Here is an 11,589-nt window from a genome sequence, read left to right as displayed (position 1 = left end):
ATATTAGGTGCGTAAACGAAATGATCGATGGAACTTTTTCCATTCCGTCTATCTCTTTTGTTTGAGTATTAGCGACTACGTTGCGTTAAATTTGTTATTTTGAATTACTAGCATTAATTCGTATTAATTAGAATATTAAGATAATATTAGTTCTAAGCTGAAGAACGAAGACAACCGACGAGGGAACTTAGTTTTTTTATAGGTTTAGGCTCAAGAAAGAAGTCATCCGCCGAGGGATTTTAGTATCGGTAGTATTATATAGTTAAGATTTAAGTAATTTATAAGGTTTATTGTGAAAGGTGGGTAGATGTAGAACTTGTGATTCCATCTACTTGCCTTGGGCCTCCACTCGCAGCAACCTCCTCGTGGTGAGGCCTGGGCAATCGGTATTGTCATCGGTAAAGTACTGTAAACTGAAGACAATATCGAGCTAATGGCTGCGACCCTCGAATATATCTCATAAAACCACGTTCTATATTACATCGAACTAGGATTATTTTAGAAATCGATATGAGATTCAAAGTGTAAAAATGTCTAGTACTTTGAATGTTTTAGAAAATTATTCGAGATAATGATGTATGAAACTACTGAAAATTACTTTTGATTCCTTTTCCTTATTCTGTAAATTCTTTGATTGGAATATGAATGCTGCTGGAAGTATGAACATTTTCACAGGACAATGATATAAATGGAACTTTAACACTTTTTTAAGTGTTACAGTGATATTTCGTTGGTCTCCGTATTAGCGCACTGCGCCGAACGCGGATAGCATTATGTTGTAGTCGCAAGGGAGCAATTGAATCGAATAAACGTATTGTACCGTAGCGCATCGTATTATATTTCAAACTTTTATATTATTATAATTTATATGTATATATGTATATTCCAATAAACATACGTCAGATAATATAAGCTTCATTTCATCGAATTGTCTGAAATATAACTGCATAAATATTGTACAATCCTATGGTAATTATAGTTATCTGGTTCAACAGGTTACTACAGAAACTAACTACTGCCTACGTCTTTTAAACCTGGGCTGTAGTAGTATCTGCAGAAACTGCCATAGTTGCTGGGGTTACCATATAATTTGCTCATGGAAGCACACACAAGTGGCAGTCAGATTTCGACCATGTTCTCACCACACGGGGTCTCTGGCGCCTCCACCGGGGGTTCTATGACCCCGCGTGCTCGCCTCACGGGGTCTCAGGCGCCTCCACCGGGGGCTCTATGACCCCGCGTTCTCTCCACACGGAGTCACTGGCGCCACCACCGGGGGTTCTATGACCCCACGCTCTCACCACATGGTCTGTGGCGCCATCTACGGGGGTTCTATGACCCCGCGCTCTCACACACGGGGCATATGTCGCCTCCACCGGGGGTCCTATGACCCCACATTCTCACCACATCGCAAACAATTCCCTCTTCTGTAACTTGCAAATCTTCTGTACGATCTTCAATGCTTCATAAAGTTTCATTTTTTTGTCGCTGAAATTTCCATTTGTTGCGGCATGCAATAGATACGTGTAATAAATTGTAGTATTCCTCTGCCAGATTCAATCTGTTGTTATTACGTCTGGGTGATTGGAGAGTGAATGATAGTGAAATGACATGTATCAATATGCACTTCAAACGTGATCCTTTATTGCTGTTGCTCGTGCAACTCTCGAGCTCGATCGGTTTTTGTTCGTACAACTGTGGAATTCGTACTGATAGTTCTTTGGCAATCACCTACGTCAGCACTGCATAATTTTTTCAAGATGTTCACTTCAGTGCGATATATAATAATAACTTCTAAAAGTTTCAATAAAAAATTGTTTTATACTCTCAATAAATATATTAATAAATCGACAACGCGTCATTTATGATGAACACTCCGTTCACTGAACAAAAATTCCCAAAAAAAGTTTTTTTCAGGGCTTCATAGTAGCAAAATCTTTTAAATGAGACACCCTTGTGTACCAAATAAAAGTAACATTGAAGCTGTAGCTACGGTCAGACAGTTTTATTGCTCTAGATTTATCGTGAACTCTAAGATAAGCATACCAGTGAAATTTTTATTTCACGATGCTCGCGATCTTGACCTTCGGTTACGTGTGCACTCCAAGAAACGGGGAAGAACAAACAACGAACCGTACTGTTCATAATCGGGCGTAATTTGAGTGGCGACGATCGTCCTAATGGCACAAATGGCGAGATTCACCTCCCGGAAATCGAGCACACAGAAACTGTTGTCTCGTTAAATCTGTCGGAGATACATCGCGTGTCAATGCGAGAGCACACTAAACATGGCAAACAGTTTTATCACCAGCATTAGTGGGCACGCAGTGCTCGGGGGTTATCGTCGCTATTCTGGACAGAGTCAGTCGTTCGTCAGTAGCAGTATCAGCCATCGCAGTCACTGTTTCAGTTTAAACGTATGTTTACCTTGCTAAGCCTTGGTTTGCATCGTAATTACCATTTATTGAATCGGATAGAACGTTATTGTCATTTGTCAACAGTGTATGATACCCAAGCAATCCGGCTTCGGAACACCTGTGATGTAGTTCATCGTGTCAATCTTCCCTTATTTCTCAACACGCAATTAGATTTTTAACGATAATTTTTCTGCGCAACGTGATTACGCGTGTGTTATAATAAGTACACGCGTGTATATTGTTTTACGTGTCTGTAAGATAGTAATTCTGGGTCATGATTGACTCCGAATCCGGATTCTGAGGGTTAAACAACCCCGTCCTCTGATCCGCGAGAACAATGAATAACGCGCACGTGAAACACGGTCAGAGTCGAATTAAGTGTACCGTTCAACAAAATTTTGAAAATTCTAAAATGATGGAATGACAGTGGTTGCATTTAGTTAATTTTGAATTGCTGAACACAATGATTTTTTTTGGGCACATTTTTTCTTATAGAATCATCGTCCAGCCGGTTGTACCACGATTTTAAGAATTAATTCATAAATCATTAATAACTAATCAATAAATTCATTATTATTTGTTAAGTGCGATAGAAATAAGGTCAGAAAAATTGTACCGGATGAGTAATTCAAGAAATAAATCAACCTAAACAGCGCTAATTTTATGTCTAAAAAGCTTATAGACTTGGTAATGTGACGGGAAGAAACTAGAATCAGCATCGTGTTCAGCAACTATTGATTAACGTAAAAAACCATGTTTTGTTCCATCATTTTGTGACTAGTTGAACCGTGGTTTTAGCGGGGAAAATTGAACAAAACGACTCGGATTTGTTCTAGAGAAAATGAATCAATTCGTTTGCGTGGAGGATTACGAGATACACGCGCAGAAGAACTTGCCGCCCACTGTTAGAGACTATTACAATTCAGGGGCGGGAGAGCAGTTCAGCTTGAAATTGAACACGGAAGCATTTAGGAAGTACGTATGAAAAGGAAAACGGTGCACGGAGTTATAGAACATTAAATAAACATTTTGTATATCTTAAACGCAAAATAGTAATAATGAAGCTAGATAGGTGCAATCGGAAATAGATTGCGAATCTTATGTAATTCAGTAGTTTGAAAAATAATTAAAAAATTAAACTTGACCCAGACCTTACCATTAATGAGTTAAAGAAGAATACATAACTAGTTCACCCAGATTTCGAAGGTACATACGTATACCGAGAGTATACAGACGAAATGAATTTTTATTTAATTCAAGTATTTGGTAAAATATTATTCAACTCATTTCGCCATTCAATCGTATAAACAATTTACAATTTGTTAAATATTATTAGTAGTAGAGTAACGATGCAAGTATAGAGTGTGTAAATTAACAGATTGAAAAGTGTACAATTGCCAAAGTGTCAAAAATCGTGAATTTGCACAAACAAATGAGCCTTCTCAAAACCGAAATCGATAAAAAATGTTTACTTTGCATTTGTTTATATGAAACGGTAATTTCGTGCGCACTAATTCAACAATGACTTTCTTTATCGACGCTAAGTCATAATTGCACTTTGCAGATTTAGAATACGGCCCAGATTTTTGAGAGATGTCTCCAAACGGGACATAAGTACCACGATTTTAGGTGAAAAGATTTCAATGCCTTTAGGGGTAGCGCCCACAGCTATGCAACGCATGGCACATCCCGATGGCGAATGTGCAAACGCAAGGGGTGAGTTTGATTTTTAATATACAAATAATATACAACCTTTTTTTTTCTTTCACCTTTCAGTGGTCTCTCGTCTATTCCATTTCTTTTCGCAACACTTTATTTCAAAAGAATTGTCTTCGAATCAATTCCTTTCGGTTTACAATGAATTACATTTATTATACCTCATATAAATTTAATAAAAATGTTCATTAAATCATATGAACGGTTTACAAAAATAGTCGCGATAACAAAAACATACCGTGATCACAGTTGCATAGAATTCGTTCCACTTTCATAATTTTACAAATTGTTATAAGTGTACAAAGATATAAGAATGGATACATATATATATGTATATGAATAAGTGGAGTACAATAAAAATAATGTACGGTTTCCTTGTCTATCATTTTTCTTTATAAAATAGAATATTTCCATAAAATATTCTTTCTCATTTTACTTGTTTTTATACAGTAACTAATCATTTGTTCCATATGTAATTACAAATATAAATGACAAAATACACACGAGTCTACGAAAACGTTATCAAGTGATCACTATATGATAACGCGTATGCAGAGATGATATGTTCTCAGATATCTTCAAAGAATAACTGTTTGTTAGTCGTATTTCAACCGTACTCGGAGCTTCTGGTTTATTTTGAATAACTTGTACAGAAGAATTTCGCTTAACAATAGATGGGAAAAGATTGATTAATGTATGATCTCGTATATTATAGAAGTAAATTGTTTATCAGTCAAGAAACTTAATTAACCGCTTAGAAGTTTGGCATTAAAGAAATTTTCCTATTTGTTTTTATCTATCCTTACATGTACTGTCACAATAAAGACGTCTGTTGTCTGTAAAAAATTGAGCAGTAAAGCGAACGGTACTCTTAGCAAGTAATTAGTGTAATTAATATATAGTTTTAAATGCAGTTATACGTTTAAGGCACAACAGAGGGTTCATACAATATTTACATTAGCGTGAATGCTTTTAAAGACACGATTTTATATGATGGAATTACTATAAAGGATACTTACTGTAGTATATAGTATAAATTGATTATTCTAAATATGTTTCCTTGGGAACCATTGTGAAGAAAAATTGAAATAAAAAATTATGATTTTATATGACTAGTTAATGTAAGGGAAATATATTTGTATTTACATATACGAGTGAAAATGGTACTTAAATAGGGACTACGAAATCTATGGCAGTAGGCAGCAAAGGAATCAATGTCGTTTGGGTCCCACGTTATCCCAATTATTAATGGCCTTCATATTTACTTTCTCAATTCTCCATTTTTGTGTAGCAGAAGCTGAATCACAATTTGTCACAAAGACTCGTTTGCTCGCTGGATCTGTGTCCAAACACCTGGATGAATAACCATGCATCAACCATTGTTTTTCGACATTATATCGCCATAACTGATTTCCTTGGCCACCATGACAGGGATACAAAGTCACAACAGCCTTTGTATCCCCTCTGGAAACATCCAAACAATCAGTGCGTTCCTTAGGCCTGATATCTTTGTGCCAAGTTAATCGGAATTCCTGTTCTCCATCAGCTGTTGGGTTGTCCTTCATACAGACGTCAACTACTGCAAGTCCATCTTTCTTTCTCCTCTTTGTGTCCAGACACAATTCAGGCACACCCATGTTACGAATCTCTCCAGATGCAAAATCATCGGGTTCTATAGGCGGATAAACATCAACAAGATCAAAAGCTATATTCTCCATAAACCACTTGAATGGTTTACAGTGTAATCTATGCCTCAAGTTCCGTTGTGCAGTTATATTTCCAGGATTCAGTGACCTTAAATGCGGACGTCTTTTGTAGATATACTCAGCATACTCGTCCATCCACACTTCGGCTACCCTTTTGTAATTCTTTCCCAAAAAGTCTCCTTTGCCTGGATTGGGGAAAGGAGGAAATTTCCGATAAATATGACCCACCCTCGAGCAGGGAGCATCATACATTTGGCCTCCACATTGCCAGATTTTAAATGACAATTCATACTGCTCACCACCCCATATCTCTAATTCTTGATCATATCCGCCTAATTCCCAGAAGAATTTTGCGCTGATTGCAAAAAGCCCACCAGCCATGACAGGACTTTTAAATGGCTCTGTAGGCTTTTTAAGATCCTCTGGCAATAATGGCAATCGTTTGTAGTACAGTTCCCAGTCAAAAGCTCCTCTGGCTCCTTCATCTTGTGCTCTGTACTCAAATGTCTCATAAGCAATCACATCAATAAATGGACAAACACACGTTTTGTAGTCTTGTGCGATAGGCTCTAGCAATGGTGGCAACCAATTGACATTGGCTTCGCTATGAGAATCTAAGAATACAAGTACTTTTGCTTTTGCAATTTTTGCTCCAGCCAGTCTACCTTTAATCAGTCCAGAACGCTTCGGTAACCTTACAATCTTCACTTTGGGCAAATGTTCTGCAACATAATTGTCCAATTTTTCACTCAATTCCACCTTAGTGCTAGCATCGTCAACCAATATGATCTCTTCAAGGAGAGACTCGGGTGAACGATTGATGACACTCCAGCAAGTACGCATTAAAGTGCTGAAGTGTTCATTGTGGAAGGAGACTATCACAGAAACTGGATCAAGGTTCTTCAAGTATTTCTTCTTCTTACAATCTGGATGCCTAATGTCAGGTATTGAGCGATTCATTGAAATTTCATCGCTGAGTGCAGCATTGAAGCCATTTACCTGATACAGTTTATCCTTCAGCAAATCAAGAGAGGGTGAGAGAAATGCAGGTTTTCCTTGTTCACCCGTCCCACTTCTTTTTGTATCTTCTGCAATTTTATTATAATCATGCCAATCAACTTTCTCTTCCTCGTCCTGTTAAACAATATTTTATTCAAACTCTGATATAAAATAATGGTTTATATGATATAAAGTCATGTCGTTTACGAAGGGGTGCGTGAAAGTAAAAGTACGGTACTGCGTGGAATGCAGAAGGTTCAGCTATCGCTAAACCTGTTTCACTTGCACCGTACAACCTTGCCATTATAATGAACAGGTCTTTGGCCCGTACCTGATAGAGATGCTCGTTGAAAGTCTGTCTGGAATCGATCGAATTTTTCGGACTGTCATTGGTGATGGTGACGAACACGGCCACCGGCGTTGCGATTTCATGGTTAGGTGATGCCCTCACGTAACGAAATATGACAACGGTCAGAAAAACGGTGAAAGCCGCAAGGAAGAAAAACTTTATCAGGCTTATCACATTTCTTTTCATCATCGTGAAACGGTCATGTCGTGGAATAACACTAACGAAAAACCGCCACTGACTACCGACTCGCCGACTAACTAATCAAAACTAACCTCATGAATAGGAAAATACGGCTTATCAGCTGTTATCTACGATATAAAACCTTCGACAATTTGTTACGATAAAATGCATGAGTCAAACACGGTTGCCACTCGTCGACTGAGGATCGATCCCCAGAGATCGAAGCACTTCTCAATGAGCGTGTTGCATTCTCGATGCAGTTAAAATGCATTTCTTAATGTACTGAATTTGTGTCGATATAAGACGGTTTATGAGCTATAATTGGAATTGTAAGAAACACGAAGTAAACCATTTTGGTTGTTTAAAGACACTGAAATGTTATCCCCACCATTTCAGTTTTTGTCTTTTTATTCCATCCGCTGGTTTAAAATGAGGCTTCTATATATTCACTACTGTAGATACAGTCCTGAGATTTTTTATTATTCTTACTACATTTAAAGTGAATAGTCTTTAATAAATATCACCTTATATTTAAACAATAATATACATTAATAATCGGCTATGCAATAATGATGACAAAAAATCTCGTTTCTTGAGATGTTTTGAACCGAAACCATATCCAAACAATGAAGTTCCAAATTTCGATTACAGACATATGTTTACTTGAATTTACAAGTATAGTCTGTATTAGATCTATTAATAAATGAAACAAATTTATTAGGTGTATCGATCTGGTACAGTTTTATTTTAATTAAGCAGAATCGTGGAAAGAATATAATAAAATTCTTTAATTTACAGCCGCTGAAGGAGCTGGTACCATCTACACATTGTCTACAATAGCAACAAGTAGCATCGAAGAAGTAGCGAAAGCGGCACCAAAAGGAATAAAATGGTTCCAACTGTATATATACACAGATCGAAATGTTACATTAAGTTTAGTTCAACGAGCAGAACGCGCAGGTTTCAAAGCACTTGTTCTAACAGTCGATGCACCGTTGTTTGGAGATAGGCGAGCCGATATTAGGAACAAATTTACGTTACCAAGTCATTTGAGGTATAATATACACATCACGTTATATGTTTACCTCTCAAATACAATACACTGACAGAAAAAATAGTTATCCATCCCATAGTACGTACTTTCCCAGATAGCACATGACGCCTTAAAGGCGTCTCAGACCTAAAATAGCCGTAAAATGGGCGTCTGCAAGGCGTCATGTGGTATCTGGGTGAAGTTTTGAAAACATAGAAAAATCAAGAGAACTAGCTAGATTTGTAGTAAAATATTTTTTCCAATAGCGTCTGGTTATCTGCTGAATTAATTTTGTACATTAATAATTCTCGAATGTAGTGTCTTTCATTAATATTTAATTGTTTCGTATATAAAATGAAATTGACCGAAAAAACTTGTGGTGTCATCTACGGTAAAATACTGAAACTACTAGCTAAGTAGTATCGCATTTACACCGCTAGGCGACGTCATTAATTCTTTAGCACTTTTCAAAAATCAAAGTACTAATACATTTAAACTAGACATGTGCTCTGCCTCTAATTGTCTTCTAAAATCTCCTGCATGGTTAATGTCAGTAACAATTATTGTTTAATTAGTATGTATTTAATTTAAGAAAATCATGCACGAATAGACGTGATGGCGCTATCTAGTGGCAAGGAAAGTGTATTAATTGGTTAATAGCTTGGACATTCTACAGTAGATGACGTAACGGATTTCTTCAACTACTTGCACCTTAAAAGATAAAACGCTATTTACTATTTTATCATTCATTTAATTAATGGAATAAATGAATTTAGGCTAGGTAATTTTGACGGAGTTCTGTCAAATGGAGTAAATACAACAAAAACAGGTTCTAGTTTGAACGAGTATGTAGCAAGTTTGTTTGACGCCTCTCTGTCATGGGACGACATCAAGTGGCTACGAAGGTGTGAAAAGAAAACGATGGTTTACGATCGTAACAATTAGAAAGAGTACTTATTTTATCATTTTCGGCAGCGTTACAAGTTTACCAATTGTTCTGAAGGGCGTCCTTACACCACAGGATGCAGTCTTAGCTATAGAACACGGGGCTAAAGCGATCATTGTTTCGAATCATGGCGCTCGACAAGTTGACAGTATTCCCGCTTCGGTTTGTTACATTACTTTTACACTTATACAGACAAACATTGTCAATGGAATTTTTTCTAATTTTTGGGATTGATGTGGCTTGGACCGAATAATAGAAAAATAATGTGATTTATAGATCGAAGCTTTACCGGAAATTGTTAAGGCTGTAAATGGAAGAATCGAAGTTTACCTGGACGGAGGTGTAAGGCAAGGGATCGACGTTTTCAAGGCGCTTGCTTTGGGTGCTAAAATGGTGACTTTTCTTTACCTTCTTCATTATAAACATAAAATACATCTTTTTTCTGTCAGATTCATCAAATAAATCTGTCGTGATTTTGAATAACGACAACTTTTTGGAGATTTTAAAGTTAAACGAAAACTCTGGTCTTTTTCTAGGTGTTCGTCGGTAGACCAATGTTATGGGGTCTCTCCCACGCGGGTGAAAATGGCGCCCGACGCGTTCTCGAACTTTTTAGAAAAGAAATCGATCTGGCTTTCGCACTGACAGGTACATTGACAAACGCACTATTCAATTTCGATTAAAAAAAAATTAAAAGTCGCCCGTATAGACACGAGAATCTGATAAATTATATTAATAAATTTCTAGGGTGTAGAACGGTCAGTGAAGTGACAGAGAATATGGTCAAGCACGAATCCTATTATAGTAATCTGTAACTGTAATATTATCGTAATTTTAATATATAATTATAATAAATATACTTTAAAGTTAGTGATCCCTGTAGATGTGCATTTAATTTCCTTATTCCATTAATTAAAATTTTAATCTTTTCACGATCCAACGTTCCAATTTCGAATTTTATCTTATCACTTGACATTTATCAAAGGTAGCTGCGATAATTTGAAGCCAGAGCTTGTGTTTTATTAATTTCTTCTATCAATTGAATTTCGTAACTGACTCCATAAGCCAATAAATCAATGGGTCAATTCACGCGGGGGTCGGTTATTGATTAATAATTGCGAATTTTTTACATCTGATTCTGCTCGACAAAAAATGATCGAAATAACAAAAATTCAATGCAACAAAATTAATTAATTCGAGTTCATTGAAACAAAATTCCTGCACCAAAGAAATATTATAGTTTCCGTTTGTTTTATGAGTTTTTCTATTAATAAAAGCCATAATATATACCATTGGTGGCCAAACCTTGTCAGGATAGGAGCCATGTAACGTCTGTCAGAAATACTTGTGAGACGCATTCTCTATTAGAACGGTATTAAATTTTGTATATATAGTATGTGTTATGCTTATAAAAAAATGTGGTAGGGGTCTAGAAGAATCGTATGTGGCTCGCGAACAACAGTTTGGCCAATGTGGGTATATACTTTACAATTTTACAATTAGTTGACAGTATTTGAACACAAACAGGGTGAATCAATAAGAACTACTATCTAAAATAACTCATTAGTTATGGTTTGTATCAGAAAACGTTTAAATGAATTATGTAGCTATTGAAGGGATACATCGGATGTATACAATTTGATTTTTTTGTAAGGTATCAAGTTAACCTTAATGCATCTCTTTTTATCACGTTGTTGCCAATTGAAGGACGACTTTAACAACCTATAGCACGATGGTATTAAAAAAAAGATGCATTAACCTTACTCAAAGAACTCAAGGTCAAAACCAAATTGTACTCATCAGATTCGTCCCTTAGAATGCTACATAATTCACTAAAACGTTTTCTGATACTATGTATCAGTAGGTAACGAGTTATCTGAGATAGTAGTACTTATTGACTCACCCTGTATAGTTGAGATATAAAGACCATATTATTAATATTTATACGTCACATTTCCTACAAAAATAACGCGTTTCCACAAATCCGAAACATTATCGAAATTGATTCTTATCCCGTTAGATTGTTGAAACATTATTGTTGCGGCGTACTCGCAATAAGCTCGCGATTAACCACTGCTCTTTGATAAATTAATACCGCGGAGCTCGTTGGAAAGATGATGTGATGATGTGTGGTAATATGTGTTTTGAATGATTGACACGACTCAGTAACACACTTTTTAATATAAACTTAATAATGCGATGTATGTGTATGTGTGCACTGGTGTGTTCCGACTGATCGATGT

At 36.4% G+C, this 11,589-nt stretch overlaps 2 protein-coding genes across 2 annotated transcripts; one reads left to right on the top strand and one right to left on the bottom strand.

Annotated features, from left to right (window-relative positions):
* Positions 1–2,722: 2,722 nt before the first annotated feature.
* LOC107194648 (peroxisomal (S)-2-hydroxy-acid oxidase GLO5) lies at positions 2,723–10,175 on the top strand. The gene is made up of 9 exons (XM_015584300.1): positions 2,723–2,779; positions 3,254–3,392; positions 3,982–4,133; positions 8,166–8,421; positions 9,177–9,305; positions 9,376–9,508; positions 9,623–9,739; positions 9,883–9,994; positions 10,094–10,175. Exons 1-9 carry the CDS (start codon positions 2,755–2,757, stop codon positions 10,159–10,161), a joined length of 1,131 nt encoding a protein of 376 aa, XP_015439786.1. The 5' UTR covers positions 2,723–2,754; the 3' UTR covers positions 10,162–10,175.
* On the bottom strand, positions 5,345–7,376 carry LOC107194647 (N-acetylgalactosaminyltransferase 6-like). The gene is made up of 2 exons (XM_015584298.1): positions 7,170–7,376; positions 5,345–6,973 (listed from the first exon to the last, which is right to left on the bottom strand). The coding sequence occupies exons 1-2, from the start codon at positions 7,374–7,376 to the stop codon at positions 5,345–5,347; spliced, it is 1,836 nt and encodes a 611-aa protein (XP_015439784.1).
* Positions 10,176–11,589: the final 1,414 nt, after the last annotated feature.

This window comes from Dufourea novaeangliae, unplaced genomic scaffold, assembly GCF_001272555.1.
Source record: "Dufourea novaeangliae isolate 0120121106 unplaced genomic scaffold, ASM127255v1 scaffold8, whole genome shotgun sequence".
In the NCBI taxonomy this organism is placed as follows: Eukaryota; Metazoa; Arthropoda; class Insecta; order Hymenoptera; family Halictidae; genus Dufourea; species Dufourea novaeangliae.
The sequence above is the reverse complement of the archived record's forward strand: the minus strand, read 5'-3'. Positions and strand labels throughout refer to the sequence as shown.